Here is a 10,795-nt window from a genome sequence, read left to right as displayed (position 1 = left end):
AATAATAATTAAAAATATTTAACTTGTTTATATTTAAAAAATTAATAAATATCAAATGAAAATAACATGTATATATTTATAAAAAAATTAAAACAATATCATCAGATTTAAGTAAATTTACGTTAAATATTTATAAATATGATATGTTTTAAGTAAAATTTAATTGGAGATTTAAGGGATTAGCGTCGTTTATTAAAAAACGTCGCAAAAAAACATAATTGTTTAACTTAAACGGGATCGTTTTCCTTTCTAAAATGTTTTCTTTTTCTCATGCCCGATCAGTATCCTCAAAACACCCCCAATCTCACCCCTCCGTTGCCCTTTTCAATAAAGAAACTCTCCAACAGTAGCGTCTCCATTATCTGGATGTCTCTTGCTTCCCCGACGTCGGAGGAAGAGGTGTGGCTGCTCTCCGACCGATTAGCAGAGGAGAGTTGCTTTTTAAAGTTCCAAAATCTGCCTTAATCATAACTGACTCTCTTCTTTCAAGAGATGAAACTTTGTCTCTTGCACTCAAAGCCCATCCTTCTCACTCTTCTACCCAGGTTTGCTTTTGTGTTTCAGTATTTGATATATGTTTTAATCTACGTTTCAACCAAACACAATGACTGGACTAAAGCAATTTGCCTATTTTCATTTGCAAGGCAGGTATTCACTGTTTGTTTGGTATATGAAATCAATAAAGGAAAGGCTTCTCCATGGCACCCTTATTTTCTGCACTTACCTCGTAGTTATTCCATACTTGCCGCTTTCGGTGAACTTGAAACGCAAGCCTTGCAAGTTCTGTCTCTTATTTTACCTCTTTTGCTTTTGCTTTTGCTTTCTCACATTTGCTTCACTTGTAGTTCTTTTTTTCTTTTTTTTCTTTCTAACCTTGCTATTTATCTCGTTCTTAGGTGGATTATGCCATTTGGGCTGCTCAGAAAGCTGTCACAAAAGCTAAATACGAGTGGGAACAAGCCTTCACTCGCATGAAGGAACTTAAGCTTAAGCCTCCACTTCTCACTTTCAAGGCTTGGATTTGGGCTACTGGGACTGTAAGTTCACAGTGTTTATTCTTCTCTGGGTGTTTCTTTTTCGGTTTTTATTTATGTTGGACAACTTCAACTTAGACTGTTATGCACATTTCACACGCATGCGTATGGATAAATATCTGGATAAACAAGCATACATGGGTTCCTAATTTATCTTCTCGTGTCTCTACTTAACATTTTCCTACATATTATTGCTTTGATAAAGGTTCAGATTATTGCTCGGGACAAAATACTGCAGACTTCCGGAAATATATGTTATTTATGCAAACATTTCTTAGTAATATGAGATTAAAATTTTGAGTGTCAAACAAATAATACTATTTGAAAAGTTCAGAATTGGAATAGACTGCTGCTTTAAAGTATCTGTATGGATGGTTACGTCATCACCCAAAGTATGGTACTCTTGCGCCACCGGAGCTTGCTAATTCTTTGTATTATGCATATGTAAGTACACTAGGGTATAATTCTTTGTTTTTTTGGTTAGTTTTTTTCTTTTGGAATAATGCCTTGATATTTCAATCTTGGTTTGAGTGTAAGCCGCTTCCTCTAATGTTACTGTGGGATAGTTTGCTTATGTTGTGAATACTGTGATTACAAGAGTGTCTTTTTGCATATGATTTCCATGACTGCAGTGATTATATTTTGGACTTAGAGTTTTACATATGGTGACAGGATATAATTTTCCTTAAGATTACTAGAAGCTTATCCCTAACATTACATTTTGGAAATGTTATTGTTATATTCTGGTGTTAATCAAAGAAACATGTGATAACACAACATGTCGATCTTCTGTGTGCCAAACTCATATGGGTTGCATCATCTTTTCCTCTATTTCTCTTCTTTCTTATCTTTCAATGGTAAAGTGATGCATTGGTGTGTTATACATCTCTCTTATAGGGTTGAATTATTTACTTGCTCCATCTTTGTAACCTTAGGCTGCTAAAAAGATGCTCCAAATAACATGTTGCACCTAGTTGGACCTTAGAAGACAAACTAGCTCTTCTATTCAGCTCCATGTAATTAGTTATTTGATTTGTTGAAGCTATTGGTTGATTTAGATGATTTGATTATGCACTTCCTCAATTTACATATGCCCTTGATCATCTCTTCCAAAATGCCTTTTTTAATGCATTCAGATCTTGCATGTGCAGTTTGATTTGTTTAGCCTCTATTACTGAGATTGTCCATTTAAAATTATTTGATGATAAACTTCCCTTTGCCTGTGGTGGCCATATTTTCAGCACTATTGAATTTAGTCTTTTGGTCTATGTCTGGATCTTTAGGCACTAGATTTGAAGCCAAACTATGTGTATGCTTGGGCAAACATGGGTAACAGTTATGCCAACTAGGTTTGTTATCTCCTGCACTGTTCTCTCATTGTCTTAACATTCATGAAAAGGGAACTGCATTTCTTACTTTATGTCTTCATTTCCTTTTGCATATTAAATTTATTATTATTAATTAAACAACATAAATGATATTTTTTTGATCTCCTTAATTATTTGGGTCCATCCTACATAATAGTCAAATTTATTAATCAACTAGCCACTATTATTTGCGTGACTTTAAGATTGAGTCTGGATTTCAGCAATTTTTTAATGTAGTCAATGTTATTCAGAATTTTTTAATGTAGTCAATGTTATTCCGGTATAAAATACAGTTGGTACTAATTATATGAGTGCTTACTGATTGATTTCGCCTTTACCGACCGAAGTATGGTATATCGGTAGATAAAAAAAATGAATTTTAAAATATAATTTTAGATTTAAAGTTAAATATTTTATTCTTTATTTTTGATTTGTAGAAGATTAAAATATGTCATAAGTCCATGTACGCTTTTAAATTTTGAAATTTACTCCCTATACTTTTATTTTCAAGAATTTAGTTTATCTATTTTTTAGATTTTAAAACAACGTTAATAGTTGGACTTAAATTTTGAATTCGGAAAAATATATGGACTAAATTCTAAATTTTTTAATAGTAGAAGGATTTAAGGCATATTTTTAAATTTTTCGAATTATGGATAGTATGGGATGATCTTATTGTTTAATTTATGGAATACTTTTTTTACTTGTTCATTTTGAAATTGTTTAGTGATAGATTGTATTTGCAAGGCTTATTAAAAAGTATTTTATATTATTGATTAATATTTTATATTTAATATTTATAAATATTATATAATTTTTTTAAATAACAATAAATATGAAATAAACCAGATAATATTGACTTTATTAATAAAAATAAAAACAATCAAATCTATTTAAGTGCATTTTTTTAATCAATTAAAATTATTTTTGGTTTGGTTTTGAAGATCACTTATCCACAAAGCATAACTCATTCTATAATCCATCCGATTTATGCTTTTTTTTTCTTTTTTTAGTGTTTTTTTTATACTTTTCAGTGTACAGCCTTATGAAACACTTTTTATATTTGTCTTTTTTAAATCTTTGGATGTTGTCATTTTTTTTTGTAGTTTATTGCCTGTTATGTGTTTTATTTTTTTTCGATTGTTTATTTCCCTTTGATTTAACAACATTTTCTTGCAAATCTTTGAATAATTGAATCCTAGAATATATGTGTTTGAAATTTATTGATGTGGTCTGTAAGTTACTTTTTTGTTGTTTATGTTGTTTATTATGATTTACTAAATAAGAGAACCTAAATTAAGAAAAAAATAGGTGTCTGAAAAAAATGGTAGTTTTGATTTTTGTTTCCTGCTTGAAGTTGAATGTTGTCCATATATGATTTTGAATGCTGGAAAATTGCAGCATTTAATTTCCTGCTTAAAGTTGATTAAACCATGCTGTAAATGCAAAACATTTATATGCTGTTCACATGCTAAATTAACCATTAGTGAGCTTAAAATTGATCTATTCGAATGTGTTAAATTCATTGTTCAATGTGATGTTATTTATGCTAATGTATTGAGTATATTAAGTTGTGCAATTTGATGTTATATGTGGCGTTAATGTTGACTTGTTAATTGCATATTTTATTATTAATTTGACATTATATGTGTCATTCATTAACTTTTGTTTCTTTTTTCTCAGGTTTGAGTTTTTGTTAGATGCATGGTTTAGGATTAGCTGAATTCATGCATAGTGACGACTTGTTTGAGCTAATTTCTAATCTTAAAGTGTGCATTCTATCATTATTTTGTTCTATTTGTATTTTGTTAGATTTCTGGTGTAGTATGATAAGTGCGGTATTTTGTTTGATTGATATTGATAAACTTTCTATTTGGTGGGATATATATTTATATCATAGATATTATTCTTCTTCTCAATATTTTGATAATGAATTTTAATTTTTTTATATTTTTCATGACTTTTATAATATTTTATATTTTTTAAATTTTATGACCTTTAGCGGCATTTTTTTAGATAAATGTCGCAAACTTTAGCGGCGTTTTTTGCGGCGCTTGTCAAAATGCCGCAAATAGTTTTAGCGGCACTTAAAAGCGCCACTAAAAGCCTAAAAAAAGGACGCTAAAAGTCAATTTTGCTGTAGTGCACGCAGGCTGTATTTATAAAATTACAACCTTTGCAATTAATAAATTAAATGGGCTATCGGGCTATAACCATGCATTTCCAAACACTGTGCATAACGAACATAGAATACAATATATGATATGTTTTATTTAACGGCTTGTTAATGTGAATTACTAAATTGTCCCTTCAATTAATGTGGGCTACCATAGGGGTTAGTGGGCGATACCCCTTATAGGGGTTTTGTACATCGGTGCTGTAAGCGACAGACCCCAATGAAATTTTAAAAACTGCACTCAAATCTCTATGGAAAATTGTTATTGTTTGATAAATTTTATAAAAATAGAATAATATTTTTTAAAAAAGTTTGATCTGAGATGCTTCTTACTGGAACAACTTTTGTTCCTTTTTGAAATGTAATTAAAAAGTTAAAAATTAACTTTGAATGATAAAAACCCCTACTGCCCCAAAATAGATTCGTTAACACTTATACAAGATCCAATAGGCTTCAAAATCAACGATTAGCACTTAATCATCGATTGAGAAGAACACATACTCACATATGTTTAATAGATTTAATAAGCACATTCTTAATAGAAATTAACAGATATCATATATTCATAAAAACATATCGATTAAACATATGAAATAGCATGTATCTCATAGAATGGCATTAACCAATCAATTTAATCCTATATCTATATCATACAAGTGGCTCTGATTCCACTATTATAACTGCCAGTACGCCCCGTGGTGTAGTGGAAAAATATTCCTGTGATCCACAGCCATGGATCCATGTACGAGGAATGAAACAGTTTGGAATAGGGTTGAGGATGTACCTTTTTAACTGAAAAATGATAAGAGGATGTTGCTGATTCAATGTCGATTCCAAGCCGCAACGAAAAGGTTCTGGCCTCTACGTAGTACACCTAGTCAACCACGAACAGAAAAACGTTTTGAACAATTTCAGAGAGATTTCAAAGACGGTTGCTAGACCTTTTTGTTAATTTTTTTTAAAACACACTTACTCTAATTCGAGATTTTGGTGTCATATAGTGAAAATGGAATCAAATCTTATAAAGAACATATGGACAGCATCAAACACGTTATACTCTTTCCAAAAAGAACTATACCATATGGAAAGTATTAAAAAAACGTTATATTATTTCCAAAAAGAATTATAACTACCATTTTTCAATGTTTGACCGAAATCAAAATAATAAATTATTATAATAACTTCGGTAAAAGATATTACGTTAAATTTTATAAGAATCAAATTCATCTATTAATCTTAACTATGTTCTTAATTTGTGTACAACAAGCTTGTATATTTAATTCGTTTAAAATTTAACTATCAAATTAATTTAATTCAATAATTAATTTAATTCATGTGAAAGCTAAACGCAATACCAAATCTATTTTGATTTTGTTTGTTTTAACCATACGGTGTAACCCTTTAGGTTCTTGTAACGTTAGTAGTAATATTAGAACATTTCTAATAATACAAGCAATGAGTGGCATCTTGCAATGCATCATTGCTACCAAAGTTACAAGAAGTCGTAATTCGACATAACCTTTCTGTGATAATCTTTTCATGTATTATATCCTTCTATCCTTAATATCTAGATTGGACACAAGTATGGAATAGTCACCATTGTTGTAACAGCCCGATCTTGGGGCTTGTCAAAATAGTGGTCTCAAGACCACAAACTCGGTGTTGAATAAATTATTTTACTATTATTTTGTTGCGAATGCGTGATTTTATGAGTGCATGAAAAGTTTGGTGGTGTAATTTTATCATTTGTGAGATTAATTCTGAAAAAGGACTAAATTGCATAAAGTGAAAAAGTCTTAAATTGATAGCAAAAGCTGTCAAATAGATAGAGAATAAGATTTAGGGGTCTTTAAAGGGAAAATAGACCCTAAAATGCAAGCTTGGCTGGCCATAGGAGATATGGATGTTGAAAAGTCAACATTTGGTAAAGTGATGTCATATTAGGTGATAAAAAAATACCCTAAGAGCTTAGCTTCATCTTTTTCATTTTCTTCCTTCCTTCTTGACCGAAAATACCAGCAAAGGAGGAGTTTTTGAAACTTTGGAATTTCAGCTAGGTTATCCTCTTGCAAGTAAGTGATTTTTATGTTCTTTGTTAATGATTTTTACATTTTTAAGACCCTTGAAACATAAGCTTTCAAATGAGGGGACTATCTTGCAAAATAGTGGAAAGCTTAGGGTTTTTCCATGAAAACATATGTGTAGTTTTCTAAAATTTTATGGGAAAATATGAGTAGTAGATGTGTAATAAATAACTTTTGTGAAGAGTTTTCTCATGAAAACCCAAATAGGGACTACCTTGCATAAATTGGAAGCTTGTTGAATAATGTGTGAAATAGTGGGTATTTGGAGTTTCTATAAGAGTAAAAAGGGTTCAGCTAGGCTTAGGATACGAAGAAATTCAATAAAAATTGATTTTCGAGCATAGGGTTAAAATGGTCATTTTATGAACGTCTAGGGGTAAAATAGTCATTTTGTCCAATTATGAAATTTTGAATGTATAAATTGATGTGCCGATGAAATAAACAAATTTTATTTATTTAGATAAAGAGAAACATGATTCGAGTCTTGATCAGGGTAAGAACAAAGTTTACGAGGATTAAGCTCATCTTCATCATTTTGTATCGAGGTAAGTTGACATGTAAATAATGTGTTATTGAAGATTGCTTTGAAATATGTTGATACTATACATGTTTAAATTGACTTATTATGATTTGTATCTAAAGTCTATTTATTGATATGAATGAATGAATGAATGACATGAAGTGTGAGTAAAGTACGTTGTGAGAAAGTACGATGCTATTCGGTTAGTTATGAAATCCCGTTGGACATTAGAATTAACATAGGATAAAAAAGGGGTATGCCATAAAAATTTATGTGTCTAAACTCATGAGTTGAGTCTGAGTTCATGAGATGAATGTTATATGTAACCGGGGTCCGGGTACTGATTTGGTGTACAGACCCGTGAGCGGCTCAATAAGCAAATGTTACATGATAGCTATGGGATCCAGGTCTCGATTTGATAAAAAGGCCTGTGAGTAGCTCAAATGTGAACATTTCCTAGCACGAGGTAGCTTCGACTACTTAGATGGCACTTAGATACAAATTTCCCCTGTATCCACATGTCTTCCAAGAGTTCAACGGGTAATTCGCAGATTTAGTTGGTGAAAACTTTGGTGAGGTATGTATACCGAACTCATGAATTGGACCTGAGAAAAAATGAGATGAATCAAGCATACATGAATGAAAGGAAGAATAAGATAGGGATGCTAAATCATTTATATCTTTTACGCATGCTGAGTTACCATTTGCCGAATATGACTTTCTTTTAATTTCCCTTTATTTGCATATATGTACTTACTAAGCTTCCATGCTTACCATCCTTTCTTTTCTTCCCTTATAGTGCCGCCAAGCTAACATCGAGGATCCAGTGATGCCAGAAGCTTCGATCACACTATCACTCAAGACCTTGGTATAGTTGGTTTAATTATTTTGTTTATTGGCATGTATAGGGACTCGAGCCTTTTGTTTAGTGTTTTTTCAAGTCACCATAATGTATTCGCTTATATGTGATTTGATACTCATTTTGTATAGGCCATTAATGTTGACTAATGTTAATTAATATTAAATGAAATAATGTAATTTCTAATGGTTATGGCTGTGTTGGTTATGTTCATTATGTTGGTTTTAAATTTGGATTGATCTTATTTAAATAAGTGTTCGTAAGGGTGGCAAAGAGGTTTGGCAAATAGCCTTATTTTGTCCACACGGGCAGGCACACGGGCATTTGTCTAGGCCGTGTGTGACACACAGTCTGCCCTATGGGCGTGTGGTACGGCCTGTGTCCCCTGCACGTAAACATTTTGAGTCAGTATGCATGGTAGTAAACACACGGGCAGAGACACGGCCATGTGTCTCAGCCGTGTGAAGGGCACGGCCTAGCACACGGGCGTGTGCCTTGGCCGTGTGGCCTTTAAAGATTGCTGATGTCAGAAATAGAATGTTCAGGTTTTTGCACACGAGCTAGGACACGGGCGTGTTATGGCCATGTGAAGGACACGGGCCAGGGACACGAGCGTGTGCCAGGCCGTGTGAAGGTCCCTGTAGGTATGCATTTAGAATTAATTCCACACGTACAAGAGACACGGGCGTGTCCCTATTTTGCTTAGGCCTTGTGATCCACATGGGCTAATAGCATGACCGTGTTGAAATGTCGTACGGGCGTGTGCCTTGCGTTAAGTGTTATTTTTCAGAGTTTGTTTAAGGATCCGGATTGATTCCGAATGGGTTCCAATGAATTTTTTGAGCCTCTAAGCTCTCATTAAGAAGTTTATAAGTAGAATTGAAAAAGTTTTAATTTGACCATATTTTGGTATTACGAAAATGTCTATATGCATCAGTTTAAGTCAGGTAATGCCTCATATTCTGACCCGACGTAGGGCACGGTTACGGGGTGTTACACTTGTATAGTCTAATCTCATATTTCTTGATTTTTTTGAGTAGACAACAATTGTAACAGCTCATTTTCAGTGTTATCAGAAATAGTAATTTTGGGACCACAAATTCGAAGAGTAAGTTCGTATAATTAATATTTAACTTATACAAGTCAATAATAATTTTATATTGAATCTTGATTGGATGAATTTTAATTAATTAAATTAATGATTAGTATAAGTGGTTTAGTCCAAAAGTCAAGTGGTTGCTGAAAATGAGGCATTGGGGCCTTGTTTTTGTAATTAAGGCTAGAAATATTTTTCTTAAATATTTACAAAGTTATATTATAGGTGAATTGAAGTTTGGTCCGGTAATTTTTATGATTAATTGCTTATTTAAGGTAAAAGGATTAAATTGTAAAAGATACAAAAGTTAAATGCTATAGATTTAAAATACTAAAAGGAATGCTATAGATTTAAAATACTCAAAGGACTAAAATGGTGATTAAACCATGGTAGAAAAAGTCCAAGCAGTGGTGACATGATTAAATCCACTAACGTTTGGGCTATTTTCTCATTTAGTCCTAATTAGTTTGGGGTTAAATTGAAATTAAGTTTGTTTAGATGAAATTTAATATAATTGAAAGACCCACTGTGCAATTAAACCCTCATTGAATGATAAATTTACCATTGAGGTATTAGTGGACAGTATAAGTGATGGAATTCAAGAAATTTCAATTATTTTTAAAGGACAATTTTGTAAATAGGTAAAAAGGTAAGTTAAAATTAAAGAATAACAAAATTTAAAAGGAATTATCATCTTTATTTATTTCATCTAAAAACTAAAACTCCATTGCCAAGGGGGAAGCAAGCTTCAGTCATCTAGTGTTCCTTGATTGGGAAAGTAAACCTTGCCCGGTTTTAATAATTTTTATGTTTCTGAGCTCATATTAGCTTAATCTAGCTAATCCAAGGACTAATTTGTACAATTGTCAAATATTTTGGATTATGCCATTGATGGATTTAGTATATTCTTGAAATTTTATGAAAGATTATTGAGTTTGGTTGCTAGATAAGACCATTTTGTAAAGTAGTTTTTTATTATTTTAACGTTAAAAAGGACTAAAATGTTAAAGTGATAAAATTGTGAGGACTTGATGTGAAATAATAGTAAATATGGGCCGTAATAGGGTCCCAAACAATTCTTTTATGATTGAATTCTTTTATGATGGAATTCATGAAATTACAATTATTTTTACAAATATGGGCCGTAGCGATGGCTTGAGACCCTACATGTGTTGCGGATTCTCTACAACTTGTGTGATCAGCATCGTGAGCCAGTCAAAGTTCTAAAGTTAACTTGAATGTGTGATACCCTTTCGATTACCAAAATGAGATATTATTAGAATGATGACTTGGTTATGATCATTTATCATGTGGCATTTTAATGATAAGAATTATCCAAGTATAAGTGTTTTCGGAAAGTTGAAACGATAGTAATATGGACTATGATTTGAATTATTGTACTAGCATTACTTACCATTGTGCGCTTGTAAGAGTATGCCCAAAGATCAATCACGAGATGGTTGTAATAACATACTTGATTTATCATGTTTATTGATATAAGGCGTTGCCATTATTATTTTAGTTTCTTTTCTCTGTACATAAATAAACTGTTTTATAATAATGTCCTGAGAATAATATGATTATTCTTAAAAGATCCTTAGTCAAGTATTACTGTTGGCTAGGACAACAATAATGCATTAAGACTAACATGTAGTTGAT

The 10,795-nt window shown here is 31.8% G+C and overlaps 1 protein-coding gene across 11 annotated transcripts; it reads left to right on the top strand.

The window, feature by feature from the left end:
* The first annotated feature begins 262 nt into the window (after positions 1–262).
* On the top strand, positions 263–8,226 carry LOC107951955 (protein SET DOMAIN GROUP 40). Of its 11 annotated transcripts, none has more exons than XR_005906186.1 (5): positions 279–545; positions 649–780; positions 897–1,037; positions 2,318–2,383; positions 4,085–4,302. XR_005906186.1 is itself a non-coding variant. In XM_016887146.2 (5 exons), exons 1-4 carry the CDS (start codon positions 493–495, stop codon positions 2,381–2,383), a joined length of 396 nt encoding a protein of 131 aa, XP_016742635.1. In that variant the 5' UTR covers positions 279–492; the 3' UTR covers positions 4,085–4,302. The 11 variants fall into 11 exon arrangements, 3 of the variants coding, with proteins under 3 accessions (XP_016742635.1, XP_016742633.1, XP_016742637.1); XR_001698697.2 differs by having other exon boundaries at positions 897–1,478; XR_001698693.2 differs by lacking the exon at positions 2,318–2,383 and adding an exon at positions 1,240–1,478 and having other exon boundaries at positions 645–780.
* The last annotated feature ends 2,569 nt before the right edge of the window (positions 8,227–10,795 follow it).

This window comes from Gossypium hirsutum, chromosome A02 (genome assembly GCF_007990345.1).
Source record: "Gossypium hirsutum isolate 1008001.06 chromosome A02, Gossypium_hirsutum_v2.1, whole genome shotgun sequence".
NCBI lineage: Eukaryota > Viridiplantae > Streptophyta > Magnoliopsida > Malvales > Malvaceae > Gossypium > Gossypium hirsutum.
Note: the sequence above shows the minus strand (reverse complement) of the source record. Positions and strands in the feature narration are given on the sequence as shown.